The 15,000-nt window shown below is 45.3% G+C and overlaps 2 protein-coding genes across 6 annotated transcripts in view; one reads left to right on the top strand and one right to left on the bottom strand.

Annotated features, from left to right (window-relative positions):
• Positions 1–909: 909 nt before the first annotated feature.
• On the bottom strand, positions 910–11,244 carry LOC114790223 (putative defense protein 3). Of its 4 annotated transcripts, none has more exons than XM_028980084.1 (5): positions 11,144–11,244; positions 2,945–3,331; positions 1,989–2,856; positions 1,411–1,475; positions 910–1,316 (listed from the first exon to the last, which is right to left on the bottom strand). In XM_028980084.1, the coding sequence occupies exons 3-5, from the start codon at positions 2,684–2,686 to the stop codon at positions 1,210–1,212; spliced, it is 870 nt and encodes a 289-aa protein (XP_028835917.1). In that variant the 5' UTR covers positions 2,687–2,856; positions 2,945–3,331; positions 11,144–11,244; the 3' UTR covers positions 910–1,209. The 4 variants fall into 4 exon arrangements, with proteins under 4 accessions (XP_028835917.1, XP_028835918.1, XP_028835915.1 ...); XM_028980085.1 differs by lacking the exons at positions 2,945–3,331; positions 11,144–11,244 and having other exon boundaries at positions 1,989–2,107; positions 2,182–2,297; positions 2,372–2,701; XM_028980082.1 differs by having other exon boundaries at positions 1,989–3,331.
• LOC114790224 (fibroblast growth factor 14-like) overlaps positions 9,871–15,000 on the top strand; it is a 44,806-nt gene continuing 39,676 nt past the window's right edge. Inside the window, exon 1 of one of the 2 annotated variants that reach the window (XM_028980086.1) lies at positions 9,871–10,714. In XM_028980086.1, coding sequence (XP_028835919.1) covers positions 10,498–10,714 — 217 coding nt within the window. In that variant the 5' untranslated portion in view covers positions 9,871–10,497. Of the gene's footprint in view, positions 10,810–15,000 lie in introns of both variants that reach the window. The other variant, XM_028980089.1, reaches the window with a different exon arrangement.

Below are 15,000 nucleotides of genomic sequence, written 5' to 3' on the forward strand. Positions count from 1 at the left end.
CTCACATATTGCGTCTTTCTGCACATCTCTCTCTACAATATACAGTATTAAGAACATAAAAAATATTCCAAATATGTACATAATTTATAATGAACACCTACCCCATACACCTCTCACAACTCACGCCATGTGTCCAAGAGAACTAAGCCGGGTGGTAACACACTCGCCAATGAACCAGAAGACTTACTACCATTGTGTCCCTGAGCAAGACACTTAACCCTGAGTGTCTCCAGGGGGGGACTGTCCCTGTAACTACTGATTGTAAATTGCTCTGGATAAGGGCGTCTGATAAATGCTGTAAATGTAAATGGGTCTCCAACCAACTAACCCAAGTTCACGGCCGCATCCAAACAAGTGCAGGGGGGTGATCAAAGTTTTATAACCCACATAACTTTTTACAATAACCATAAACTGAACAAACAAAAATACAGAAACATATTTTACATAACCAGAAACATTAACACATTTCAATATTCTACAATTAATTAAACACCCGGATTGTCATTATAATTCCCACACCAGAATACAGGTAACCAAAATAAAAGTCTTTAGAAAATAAAAAGCATATATTTAAAGAAATATACTTATAAATCTAGTGTAACCATATTACTCCAGCACACATGCATGGTCCAAACCTTTTTCCGTACCTCTGACAAATAGTTTAACGTTCTTTGCTGTGTGTATTGGCACCATGTGCATTGCCAGATGAAACAGAACAGAAATATTTGGAACTGCCTTTATTGACCTTTGGTGTTAAATGGATGAATTCGAGTGTCTCTAGGTTCCATTTGGGAATTCAGTGTAAAGTGACACCGGTGACAAGGGGATTGTTGCCAGCGTAGCAACAGGTCAGATCATTATCAGCTGTTTTTGAGCCGAACAAAACAAAAGATGCTGAGTCAGAAAGTGTACGTGCCACGCTCACACGCCTGTGTGGAATTTATTTCATGACATTTTTATAAAGGACATTGATGGTGATACATATGATATTCAAACAGTTATTCATGACACAGGAAAATTGAACAAAGCCCTCTTAGAGCTGCTTCACAGTCCAAACGAGGGAACTTTGGCTCAGAGAAAATGAAAAAAAAAACAATCTGCCATTACAAAGAGTTGATCATTCTTCTACGTCTTTACAAAAAAATTGTTTTGGACATTTCACTAATATTACATATGCCTGCAGAATTTGGAGTTTTAACGAAAGACAGATCAAACATGCCAGACGACGCCGAGACACGCTGCAGCCACCATGACGAACACAGAGCAGGACAGCGGCTCACCGGTCCCTGTCGTGTCTATAACTACCACTGTTGGATCTGGGTGGGGAAAAAAAGTATTTGTAAAAATAAAAAATGAATAATTTACTTGCACACAGCAGATCATTATGCATGTGGCATCATGTTTATGTACCTAGCTTCAGCATGGGAGATTTTATGCTGGTCCAGAATACGTACTCAGTTTTCACCAGCGTTGCCCTGTTTTAAAAATGGAAACTCAATCAAACATGGGTAAAACATTTTCACAAATTCATGATGACATTATGATGACAGTTTAAACTTTGAAACAAAAAAAAAGAATAAATCTGTCACACCTAATATTTGTTTATATTTACAGCATTTATCAGACGCCCTACTCCAGAGCGACTTACAATCAGTAGTTACAGGGACAGTCCCCCCCTGGAGACACTCAGGGTTAAGTGTCTTGCTCAGGGACACAATGTAAGTGGGATTTGAACCTGGGTCTTCTGGTTCATAGGCGAGTGTGTTACCCACTAGGCTACTACCATCCAATACCGCCTCTGATCTCAGAATATCAGAAAATAAAATAAAGTAAATAGTTTGGCGTTGATGTAATGCAAATAAACCAGGTTACAGCAGGTTTGGCTTGAATGACTTCCAAGCTAAAAAATTAGGTGTGACAGATGAATGAAGTTTTTTTTGCTGTAAATATTCCACGCAGTCGTGCAGAATGCGAGTTTTCACACTTACTGGAACTGCACCACGTCCGGGGCTCCCGAAGAAGGTGCCTGCCAAGTGTACACGAAGTCCGCGGCCCTCCTGTCCACGGCCGAGCCGTGGGTCACGGCGTTGGCCTTTCCCGAGTCGCACTGTGGACGAGACACAGAGAGCAGCGGTGACACGGTGCGCGCCCCGCGGCTCCGTCCACGCACCCGATATTTACGCTGATGGCCTTGGTCGTGGCGGGGGGGCTCGTCCAGCTTCCCACGATGGCCGACGTGTTGGGGTTGCGCGCCTGCAGCAGGATTCCACGGTACGTCTCGGTCGATGTAACGTACACTTGAAGAAAAGGACAGAGGTGACTGGCGCGAACACGCCCACGGCCCGCACCGCGACAGGCGCCCGGGTCTCACCCTTGATCTTCTCCCCGTGGCGGAACGTGGACGCGTTGGCCGCGACGACGTAGGGGGAGGCGGACGCCTGGGGGTTGGCGCCGTGCTGCGGCGCCATGGACCCGCACGCACCCGCCGGGGCCCCGCCGGGATAGGCGTGCAGGACCCGGCCGAGGCCGCACAGCAGCGCCGGCACGACGAAGGACCGCAGGCAGGACATCTCCACTCCGATCTGCTCCCTCCCGCGTGATGCTGTCCCGCCAGCATCAGGTGGGGCTGGGTGTGGCCAGGGAGGTGTAACTGAATAGCCGGCTGCCCTGCTCGGGTTCCGCACATGGATTATTCAATATCTGCAGAGCCCGGGCTCTTGCATGCATTTGCTGGGGGGGAATTATGCCGATTTTACAGTTATTTGAATGAAAGGTGCGGGCCCTTTGATGGCAGCGCTAGGTGGGCGTGGCTAGTGTTCGGGGACAGCGGGACGTGGAGAGAAATTGTGCTGAGACCTAAAAAAAAATGTATTGCTCTGCTCACTTCAGGAACACACGTTTGTGTTTGAGAATTATGTCCAGATCCAAGGTTTAATAAACTGACCCAACATTTTGATGCTGGAAAGTTCGATTGTTGTCTGGTGATGGGCCAGTAGAGGGCGCAAATCATATCTGAACTGCGGGGTGACGTTCATGTAGCCCATTGAGACATACGTACGTGATTTTGGGCTATATAAGAAATAAATGTTGTTGTTGTTGATATAGTTAATTTTGAAATGCTTTTCTAGGATACATTTTTAGATTAATGTCATAAATGGACTTGAAAAAAAGAATAAAGAAAACTTGCATAGGGGGAGCTCACTCTGGGGTCTTCATAAGCCATCAGGAAGTTCGGTTTTGTGTCTCTGAAGGACAGCTGGTGCAGCGGTATCCACCCAGGCCTCAAGGTGCTGATCACACCAAAATCGTATCATCCTGTTTTGCAAAGTCTCTGGAAAACATGGAACAAAATAATAAAAAAAACTTTCAGGGGATTTCATTTCAGTGTTTAATTTCACTTTATTCTCGTTGAAAGACAGTCTAGTGAAAAGGAACTGGTGACTGTGCTTCATACCTGTATGAAATGTTATACATTAAACCACCAGTGACCCCATGTGATGATTAATGGAACAAGACCATGTTTTAGTAATCCTGTGATGTGGGTTTTAGAAGTAGAAGCATGTGGGACTGTGTACATGAGGATGGCCTGGTCTGAACTTTCAGGTGTTCCGTTTTCTCACCACTTCTTCCACGTCTCTCTAAGTTAAGACAGAGTGCGCATGTTTCTGGACAAGTACTGAAACTGTGTGCTTCATATGCCCTGCATCTAAGAGGTAGATTAGTTTTTTTACTATATTTTATCCCAAAGTTTAAGGATTGTGTGTGTACATGCATGATTACATAACTAGATAGACATAATTATCTAATCAGAGAACATCTTTGTGAATTTAATCTGCCCTGACAGGGAGTTAGTTGTTAGGAGTCAGTTGATAGTTGTTAGATAAATAACTCCTCAAAAAGATATATAAAAGTACAAGTTATGAAGTATATGACCAGCAGATGTCAGTGTTTCATCCTATTATTTTATTAATTGCACAAATATGAAAAGTACAGCCATCATGTAGATGGTCTCTGCTTTCAGAACCTTGAATCACGCGCGTCGCTGAGAAACACGTCCGAGTGTAAAGGGGGGCTGCAGAGCGCTTTGTCTCATCATACATCTGGGTCATGAAGGTGAAGTCATCGGTGTGAACCGATGTGAAACAGAAGCACCGACTCATCTGACAACAAACCCGCCCAATGGTAAGTATACACCTGAGTCCCATACACCACACAAAAGGGCACTTCTAATGACGTACACACTGACGGAACATGTGAGGATCAGAAAAAAATGCACACAAAGAAGATCATAAAGACTGTAATACTATAATGAGTACTGTTGGGTATGGAGGACTAAGGGTAACTTGAGTTGAAATGCCAGAAAGGCTGTACTGGATTACTGGTTTACTTCATGGAGTAAAAAATCTGTTATCTGTACTCTGAATATTCCACCAATCAGCTAGGAAACAGGTGAAGTGAAAAAAACACCCATAAAGTTGTCCCAATGCCGGCAGTCGGTGGGACACTTATACAACAAGTGAACACATATTGGTCCTTAAAGCAGAGAATAAGGCAAGAATAAAGGTTTGTGCAACTCTGACAAGGCCTAGACTGTGATGACTGTGAAGGAGAGAACCACATTTTGGGCTTATCTGAGGTATACATATCACAGTTAGGCTCTTTCTAATTAAATGAATTTAGCTTTTTTCACAAGCTATTTTCCTAAATACATCTAAAAGTGCACTACTCAATACTCAATACATTTGAGATAACAATTTGCATACGTTTTGTTTAGCTAATTTATTTATTAGTAAATAGTATCTTACATTTAACGTTAAGAAATACTCAATGTTATACAATGTTATTATTCGAACAATGTCATAACAATTGTATACATATATGTTAAGAAATACATATAGTACAGGCCAAAAGTTTGGACACACCTTCTCATTCAATTTTCATGACCATTTACATTGGTAGATTCTCACTGAAGGCATCAAATCTATGAATGAACACATGTGGAGTTATGTACTTAACAAAAAAAAGGTGATATAACTGAAAACATGTTTTATATTCTAGTTTCTTCAAAATAGCCACCTTTTGCTCTGATTACTGCTTTGCACTCTTGGCATTCTCTCGATGAGCTTCTAGAGGTCGTCACCTGAAATGGTTCACTCTGCGGTCCAGCTCACCCCAAACCATCTCGATTGGGTTCAGGTCCGTTGACTGTGGAGGCCAGGTCATCTGCCGCAGCACTCCATCACTCTCCTTCCTGGTCAAATAGCCTTACATAGCCTGGAGGTGTGTTTGGGGTCATTGTCCCATTGAAAAATAAAGGATCGTCCAACTAAATTCAAACCTGATGGGATGGCATGTCGCTGCAGGATGCTGTGGTAGCCATGCTGGTTCAGTGTGCCTTCAATTTCTCAAATTTGGACTCATCAGACCAAAGCACAGATTTCCACTGGTCTTAAAAAAAAAAAAAAAAAAAAAAAGTGAAGTGATTGTCACATGTGATACACAGCAGCACAGCACACAGTGCACACAGTGAAATTTGTCCTCTGCATTTAACCCATCACCCTGAGTGAGCAGTGGGCAGCCATGACAGGCGCCCGGGGAGCAGTGTGTGGGGACGGTGCTTTGCTCAGTGGCACCTCAGTGGCACCTTGGCGGATCGGGATTCGAACTGGCAACCTTCTGATTACGGGGCCGCTTCCTTAACCGCTAGGCTACCACTGCCCCTCCACCACTGTCCACTCCTTGTGTTTCTTGGCCAAAACAAATCCTTTCTGTTTGTTGCCTCTCCTTAGCAGTGGTTTCCTTACTTTACTTTACTTTACTTAGCAGACGCTTTTATCCAAAGCGACTTACAAGAGGAAGACACCTGCAGTTCTCATTCGGTTTCTATACATTTTGAGTTGCAAAACTAGGAGCCCTATTAAGGCCTAACTTGTCAGGAAAGAACATGCTAGGGAATTGTTAAGTGCTAGATTAATTAAAATATTGTGCAGTGTGTGTGCTAGATTTAAATTTTATGCAGTGTTAGTGTTAGATTCGTCTGAAATACTTTTTGAATAAGCGGGTTTTCAATTGCTTCTTAACAGTGGTAGTAGTCTCGGCTAGTTGAATGGAGCAGGGCAAGTTCCACCAGCCAGGGACAACAAAGGAGAACAGAGTTGATTGGGATCAGAGACCCCGTGAAGAGGGAATTTTTAGTCTCATTTCATTTGCCGATCTGAGAGAGCGTGCAGGAGTGTAGCTAGGTAGTATTGTATTGATGTAGGAGGGTGCAGTTCCATTTACAGCCCTGTAGGCAGCATCAAGGATTTGAACTCAATGCGAGCAGCTACCGGGAGCCAGTGGAGGGAGGTGAGAAGAGGCGTGACATGGGTGTATTTTGTGTGATTGAAGATGAGACGGGCTGCCACATTTTGGACCATCTGGAGGGGTTTTATGGTGACTGCAGAGGCTCCAGCCAGGAGAGAGTTACAATAGTCGAGTTTGGAGATGACCATTGTCTGGACGAGGAGCTGCATAGCCTGTTGTGAGAGAAAAGGCCTAATCTTGCGAATGTTAGAAAGTGAACCTGCAGGATCTGGAGATCGCAGCAACTTGATGGTTCAGACTCAGTTTGTCGTCAATCCAAACTCCAAGGCGTTTTGCAGATGCCGTGGGTGTTAACAGTAGCGAGCCAATATGAATTGACAGATTTTGCTGAGGGGAGTTTTTGCCTGGAAAGATCAGAATCTCAGTTTTGGATAGGTTCAGTTGGAGGTGTCGCTCAGACATCCATGCCGATATGTCCGAAAGACAAGCCGAGATTTTTGTCGCAATAGTGGTATCTTCTGGTGGGAAAGACAAATAGACCAAGGTGTCATCAGCGTAGGTTTCCTGCCAGCTATTTGAACATGAAGGCCTGATTCATGCGGTCTTCTCTTAACAGTTGTTCTAGAGATGGTCTGCTGCTAGAACTCTGTCTGGCATTTATCTGGTCTCTGATATGAGCTGCTGATAACTTGTGATTTCTGAGGCTGGTGACTCGGATGAACTTGTCTTCAGAAGCAGAGGTTACTCTTGGTCTTCCTTTCCTGGGTCGGTCCACATGTGTGCCAGTTTCGTTGTAGCGCTTGATGGTTTTTGCGACTCCGCTTGGGGACACAATCAAAGTTTTTGCAATTTTCCAGACTGACTGACCTTCATTTCTTAAAGTAATGACGGCCACTCATTTTTCTTCAGTTAGCTGATTGGTCCTTGCAAAAATATGGATTTTAACAGTTGTCCAATAGGGCTGTAGGCTGTGTAGTAACCTGACCTCTGCACAACCGATGGTCCCAACCCCATTAATAAAGCAAAAAATTACACTAATTAACCCTGATAAGGCACACCTATGACATGAAAAACCATTTCAGGTGACGACCTCTTGAAGCTCATCGAGAGAATGCCAAGAGTGTATAAAGCAGTAAACAGAGCAAAGGGCGGCTATTTTGAAGAAATTAGAATATAAAACATGTTTTCAGTTATTTCACCTTTTTTTTGTTAAGTACATAACTCCACATGTGTTCATGCCTTCAGTGAGAAAACACACTGAATGAGAAGGTGTGTCCAAACTGTACTGTATAAATTAAGTAATACCTAATCAGTTACATTTTTTAGCTTCAACTTATTCCGGGAGTTTTAGACTTATCCCCAAAACTAGTTTTAAAATGCAGCTGTTAATGTCAACATCTTTAATCAATAACATTATCAAACTCACAAAGAGATGGAATTTAGGCAGACTATGAATATTTCAGCTACAGCCATATAATAGTGTGACATACAGGAGTACTCCAATTTATCACAGCAATCCCCGAACTTTACTGAACCAGCAGCACACAGACACCAACCCATCAACCAAACTAGTGGTGTGTGTCCACAATAACCTCCTCCTTCGGGTCATCCCCTCCCCTTCACCAACGCTAACAATGCAATAATGAACGCTACTGTCCCCACATCACCAACAGTCACACATAATGCATAAACCGTGCCTGCAAATTCCCGGTAGGCGGGCACATGCAAATTAGCCCCATGCAAAAAAAAAATCCTGCCCCACATCATGGTCTGCATGACGCATGTGCACATTGTGGTCCAGAATATTTTCAGATTGGGTAAATATTATTCTGTTTTTTACGGAGCTGCTCTTACACTGAAAGATTTGGTAATGTGTGTATGATTTACCCAATTATTTTAGATTTAGCTCACTCACTAATATAAGGAAGTATATTTTCCAGACCCGTAGTCAGAGGGTTGCCGGTTCGATTCTCGATCCCCCAAGGTGCCACTGAGCAAAGCACCGTCCCCACACACTGCTCCCCGGGCTCCTGTCATGGCTGCCCACTGCTCACCAAGGGTGATGGTTAAAGCAGCCTCCACAATTGTATTTTTACAGTGTGTAAAACTCACAACTTAAACGTGAAACAAGGATTAAAACGTGAAAGTGAAAATGTTCATGTTGGTGTGTAGAGATGCGCTGTACATGAACTGGGTGTTGGTCGCTCCCAGATCTGTAAACTAATGACTGACAAGCAAAAGTTTACAGATGAGAACAGTATTGTATTACAGCTCCTCTTTCTCTACACACCGCACACTATTGTTTTATTAAAATTAAGCCCTTTAATATGTGACCAACGTGTGACAGAGCGGGTTATTGCATGAACAGACTTGCTTGCAGTTTAGATTAACAGAAGTTTTGGTTCAACTGGTTCGCATTGGTGCCTTTGCCCAATACTGTATGTGGGACTGTGTTAAACAGAATAAATATGAAAGTGTGTCTAAATGAAATGTCTTATCATCTTAACACATCAATGGCTCCACGTTTCGACATTTTAAGGCATTAGAATGCGAGTGATGAAACAATAGTACATCACCTTCGCAGCGTCATGTGGCATTTCAGAGCCTCATTAATATTTCAATCGGGGATGCACTTTGTCATCGGTAGTTAAAGTGTCTGTGCGTTACAGCTGATGGGCTCATGGGAACAGCGGAGGAGATTTGGAATGGCATCAGTCAGAGTAATTGGAGAGATGATACTCTCAGAGGGGCAGGCGCCAGATCAGTGATGCCCTCTAATGCTGGCGTGGCAGCAGTGCAGCCATTCACACCACTCACTTACTCCCTCACTCACCTGCCTTTCACACCCATGTAAACATGTACGAATTCATTACGTCTTACCAAGGTGCACTGTTACAGAAGCTAAAAGGCCTAAAAAACCCTTTTTTCAAAATGTTATTAAAAATAATTCGAAATTACTCACATGTAAATGACTGTCTATTCAATATTTGATCTGTAGTCTGCAGAAACACATGATTTATTTAGCCAGAAAGGCTGAAACTTATCCTGTGTGTCTTTAGTGGAGGTGTTAGTAGCCATCTATGAACCAGAAGACCATAAAGTCCCAGGTTCAAACCCCACTTACTACCATTGTGTCCCTGAGCGAGACACTTGAGTGTCTCCAGGGGGACCGTCCCTGGAACTAGTCACTCTGGATAAGGACGTCTGATAAATGGCAGGAATGTAAATGTAGTGCATGCTGATAGAAAAGGGACATTATTTCCTGAGAAGAAGGCAAGGGGGCTTATTTAGATGAAACTTGCACGTCCATCAGCTCTTCTGTGCTATGGTGGCTCTCCAACAACAATCTCGGATTTTGCACCTGAGGATGAGTGTGGTATTCTTCCTTTTACCGTGGGTGAGAACATCGCCTCCCACCAACTAAGATGTTGGTGCAACGTCAGTGGATTTTAAAAAAAAAAATGACATGGCATGTGGGACCTTGTAAACGCCTGCGTCGGTGGCTGGTGTCGCCACCCCCAACCCCCCCACCCTCCTATCTCTGGCGTAATGCGGTGACGACGCAGGGGACGGGAACTTGTTGATTTCGTCCACGGGCTCCTGACTGCGGATGCAGATGTTGCTCCGTGGAGCATCTGGCGCCACGGCGCCCCGTCTTTCAAGTTGCGGGATAAAGATGAGCGCGGGGGGCGCGTCGTGAGGCGGCGACACCCCACGTCGCCCACGGTCGGATTCTCGGACGCGCGATCCACACCGGCGTTGAAGACACCCCACTCGTGACGGCGCGGCGAGCCACGTGTCTACGTAATGGAACGGCAAGCCGTGTCCCCAGACCCCCCCGCAGCGCACGGGTCCGGCTCTGCCTCGACGTCTCTCCACCGGACGCGCGACCCTTCCGGGAACGACGCCGACGTTCGCCGCAACTAAGTTGGAGGGAAGACTGCGGAAAACCCCGCGCGGCGCGGGCATGAAGACGTCAGCGCCGGGAACGCGACCCGTCCCCTGATTCCCGCAGATCCACCCTTCCCACGGAGCGGGGAACCGACACGCGTTCCGCCGTCATCCCGCAGGCGACACACCCACCCCCCCGTGCGACAAATGCCATTCAAAGAGTACCTTCCGGCCGGCGACCACCCGGGGAGGATGAGCGCGTAACCTTCAGGCTGGAGCGTGGCGAGATCGTGGTGTTCTATGGTGCAGGCGGCAGCCCGGTCCGGCAGAACCGACCCGATCGGGCTGTTATGCAACCGCAGCGCGGCGCGGCGCGTCTCCATGAGGCTGCTGTCTAGGCTGCTGGACCGCGCTTCGCCCGAATCGATGCGCTTTCTGCGGAGCGTCGTCAGCAAAGGATCGCATATGCTGCAGTGTCTTTGTGGCAAGAGCCTTAAGAAAAACAAGAACCCAAGTGGTAAGCGACCCCCCCCGGACCCCCACCAGCACCCCGGCGCCGCGCGCACGACGTCGGACCCGCAGTCGCGTTCGAGGTGGGGCGCGGGGGTGCGAGTAAGTTACCGCCGCATGACCGGCTCCGCACAACTTTTCGCGATGGAAATTGCTATCTGTCGTTCGGGGTGTCGCGGGGAGGTCACCTGTGGTGTCCCCCCCACATTTTTTTTTTTTGAAAGGTGGGGTGGCGATCCTGGGGTGGAATGCGGCGCTGGCTTGGCCGGGGGGGGCATTTTCATTGGCTGCTGCAGTCGCACTTCTGCAACACTTAACGGGGCTCCACGCAGCGGGAGGGGATCTGTTGATACGTCGGTTCGAGTCTCTGTAAAACGTCTAACAGGTTGGCCCGGGCCCCGATATATATCTGTCTCTGCTGCAGTGGGGTGCTTACCCTCCGGTCCACGCGTCCCGTGACGCATGCGGCTGCTGCAGATATCCAACTTCCCGAAGTCCTGCTGCTGAAATGGGGGGTGGTTTCACTCTGCTTTTGCTCCATCACAGAATAATAAGGATGGGGCTGGTGAAGGGGCTGGTGTGAAAGGGAAGTGACACAACCGAACGTGTCCTCTGCTTTTTAACCCATCATCACCCTCGGTGAGCAGCGGGCGGCCATGAAAAGCGCCCAGGGGACGGCCACCTTCTGATTACCCGCTAGGCCACCACAGCCCCCCAGGCATGTTATGCCTCGCTTTGGGACGAATGTATATGGGACATATTACATGGTTGGTGTGATAATCTACAAGGCAGCGTAACAGGGGTATGAGAAATCTTTAAATGGGCTCCCTGGCCCGAGCCACTGCCGTAAAAAGAGCTCTCAACTTGCGAGGTTGTGCTAAATTTGGCAGGTAAGCGCTCTTTCCTCATTAGCTTCCCAGCTCCTCGTACCACCTTGAAAACTAGGCAGTCAGGACAAAAGGCCACAAATCTGCAGTGTGTTGACTGTGGCCAGTGTTTAACACGAGTATGCAGTATAGTATGGTGTCAAAGTTGGCCTTACAATGAATTGTCATTTACATGCCCGTGTAGCACCATTGCTGCATGTTAGAACAGGAACGAATATCCAGGTGGGGCATGGGGCGGTGGTGGCCTAGCGGCCCCGTAATCAGAAGGTTGCCGGTTCAAATCCCGATCTGCCAGGGTGCCACTGAGCAAAGCACCGTCCCCACACACTGCTCCCCGGGCGCCTGTCATGGCTGCACACTGTTAAAGTCAGAGGACACATTTCATTATGTCACTGTGTGCTGTGCTGCAGTGTTTCACAATGACAATCACTTCACTTTCACAGTCTGTAACTTCACAGTCTGTATTAATTGCTGAATACCTCTGTAAATATCTGGCTCGCTTTATTACTTCTTCCTTGCTGGATTGGGCCTGGCCTCTAGTTACCTGGAAGACCTTAACAGTACAATGATAAAGAACATTAGGATACGATCTGTATTGAGGTATGAATTTCTGCAGGAACCCATATTTCTGTCTTGTTGTAGCAGTTCAATTCTTATCAGGTTTATGTGTTGCTAGGCTCATTTTTGGCCTTTTTGTTATGGGCATAGACAGTCATGTTCCTGGCAACACTTCAGCACTACTTTGCATGAGACTTATTGATGTTAAACTATTTAAAGTGAAGTTTGACTTGTGTGACAGAAATTATACTATCAAACCAAAGGGTGAAGGGCAAATAAGAACATGGCAAAGGCCATATCTATGATCAAACACACAAATAAATCATGTTTATTCTCAAAAGCGTGCTCATAACTTCACCATAAAAGATTGCATAGAAACGCATTATAGTAGAAAGATTGCTCTTTTCCTTTCTCTATCTTCAGCATGCTTTCACTTTTAATCAGCGAACCAAACTCCCCTTCCGCAAGACATATGCTGAGCGTCCCGGGCTTTCACTCACCCTGCAGATGGGTGATGTGGCCTGACAATAACACCACAACATTATCCTGGAGCAGCATCGTCGGGACCGTGAACGTTTGCTGAGCGAGAGCCCGTGTGGAAAGGAGAGCACGTCCTGTTGGACCTGTAGTCTTCGGCCAAGCTGCTGGAGGCCCCTTGTGTCCATTCCAACCGTCTCTGCAGCCAAATTCTGTGCCTTGACAGGCTTTCTGTGATGCCTGTAGGGGCAGCAGAGGAAGTTTGCATGGGGGGGGGGACTGGAACGGTTGAAGACCTTGTCTAGATATAATTAAATTACAGTACATTATATAATGCTATGAAGTGATTTAAAATTGTGTTCATAAACAACTAAAGAACCAACCTGCAATGCTTTAATTAGGCCCAGCTAATCGTTATTTGTCAAAGGTTCTGGAAGCCGAACATTTTGGGGGGAGCGTGAGCTTCATAATGAATCTCCAGACAGTTGTCAGGAGCAAAATAAGTTCAGGGAGAGGAAAAGAAGCTCTGCAACTTTCATCTCATAAGAGAGTCCCTCTGTAGACTGTTGATTTGGCAGTTTTTCTTTTTTCTGCCTCAGATGACTCACAGAGTTGGATTTTTTTTTTTTAATAGGCAGATTGAACTTCAGAGGTCCTTAATATTTAGGAAACATTTTACTCTGCCATTCATATCCTGTAATGTTCGAATAACGAGAAAACATGCATGAAATATAACTTCATGGAACATTTATATTTTGCTGTTGACCAACAAATGTTGGCGGCTAATTAACGTCTGAAAAAAGGGGGAAAAATGGAGTATAATACTAGAGGAATACTCAGCCTGCTTTTGGCATCATGAGAGTTGGGAAATACTGGAACAAAATGCATCCTGCATCCAGCCTGGGAGTGTCAGTTGAATTTTAGTGGAAAGACTCGATGTTCAAGGACACATCAGAGCAGCAATTCAGGGATTTCTAACTAAAACAGTGGAATGCACGATATTAGAATTGACACAGATGGAAAATGATGTTTTGGTCACGAATGCACATTCTGCTTCTCATGAAGCGTGAATGTAATGAATGATCATGGTGTGCAATAAATAATGTGTTCAAATAGTGAGTTATCTTCTCATAAATTGTCAGGCATATGTAGCACATATTGATGCGGATGTTCTTGGCGGCAAAGAATTCTGGGATCTCTGCTGGGCACTGTCCTTTTTTTTTTTTTTTTTGAAGATTCATCCAAGTTTTATCTAAGTAGGCCCCTTCAGGTAAAAAAGTTGCTACTGGTGTCTACTGCAGCGCTTGGGCATGCTTTTTCATGACTTATGCCTCAACATTGCACTGTACTGTACAAGACTTTTAATGCCTTCCCTCTGGGATCGCAGCAGCATTCTCATAAGTAACCTTATTGGGAACATGCGAGCAGATAGAAGATGGTGAGAGCGCCTACGTTTCTGGAACATTCTAATGAATAGCAGCATTCACCATAGCCTATACCTGAGCCACACTCTCAAATCTTGGTCCTGAAATCTGTGGTTGTAACCAGCATGTTGCATGATGTTCTCAGCAGAGTTTCTTTAAACTCTAAATCCACCAACAACCTGCTGAAAGCTTTCATAAAACTCCTAGCTATTAAGTTCTAGTCACCCAATCTAACCCGGCAGCATGCACTTGTTGAAAATGATGCCAATGTTTTTGGCAAGTGACTTTGGTATATGTCAATTCAGGGTTCACCCAAAAGCTCAAAGAGGGGGATGATGTCAATGTCCAGCTCCTCCTCAAACCAGGCTTTTCCTGTCGTTCCTGCCGCAGCCCAGGAGCTCTGGTTGAATTATAAATAATTCTCTGCCTTTCTCACCAGATGGTGTATACATGTTTAAATGACATGGGTAATAATTTTTATAATCCATCAGTATTTGAAAAAAGTCTGCAGAGTTTGACTCATTTTTTTCAATCTATCTAGACCTTCTGTTTTCTTAGCTTCTTTAATACAATATCGGCAATGTAGAAACCGGTGGTGTGGGAGGGAACTTATGAAGGGTCCCAACAGTGTGGGTGATCTGGACCCATAACACATGACCGCCTAGGCATCATACAGACGTAGAACTTGTATAGCCTTGCCCTAAGGTTTATCCTCTCTGAGCCAAGAACTTTGTTCTTTAAGAACATTGCTTTGGCTCTCCTAGTGATTAGGACTTCATCACAGCTTCCTCACAGCTTTCTAACTCAATCAAGCTTTCCTGTTTTTTTTTTTTTTGTTTTTTTTTGGTATTTTGGTATTATGTGCATTTTAAGTCACTCTATTCCCATTTCCATCAATTTGAAAGCTGCTGTCCTTGAGTATGAAATTGTTGCTGAATTTGGACCTG

This window comes from Denticeps clupeoides, chromosome 5, assembly GCF_900700375.1.
Source record: "Denticeps clupeoides chromosome 5, fDenClu1.1, whole genome shotgun sequence".
In the NCBI taxonomy this organism is placed as follows: Eukaryota; Metazoa; Chordata; class Actinopteri; order Clupeiformes; family Denticipitidae; genus Denticeps; species Denticeps clupeoides.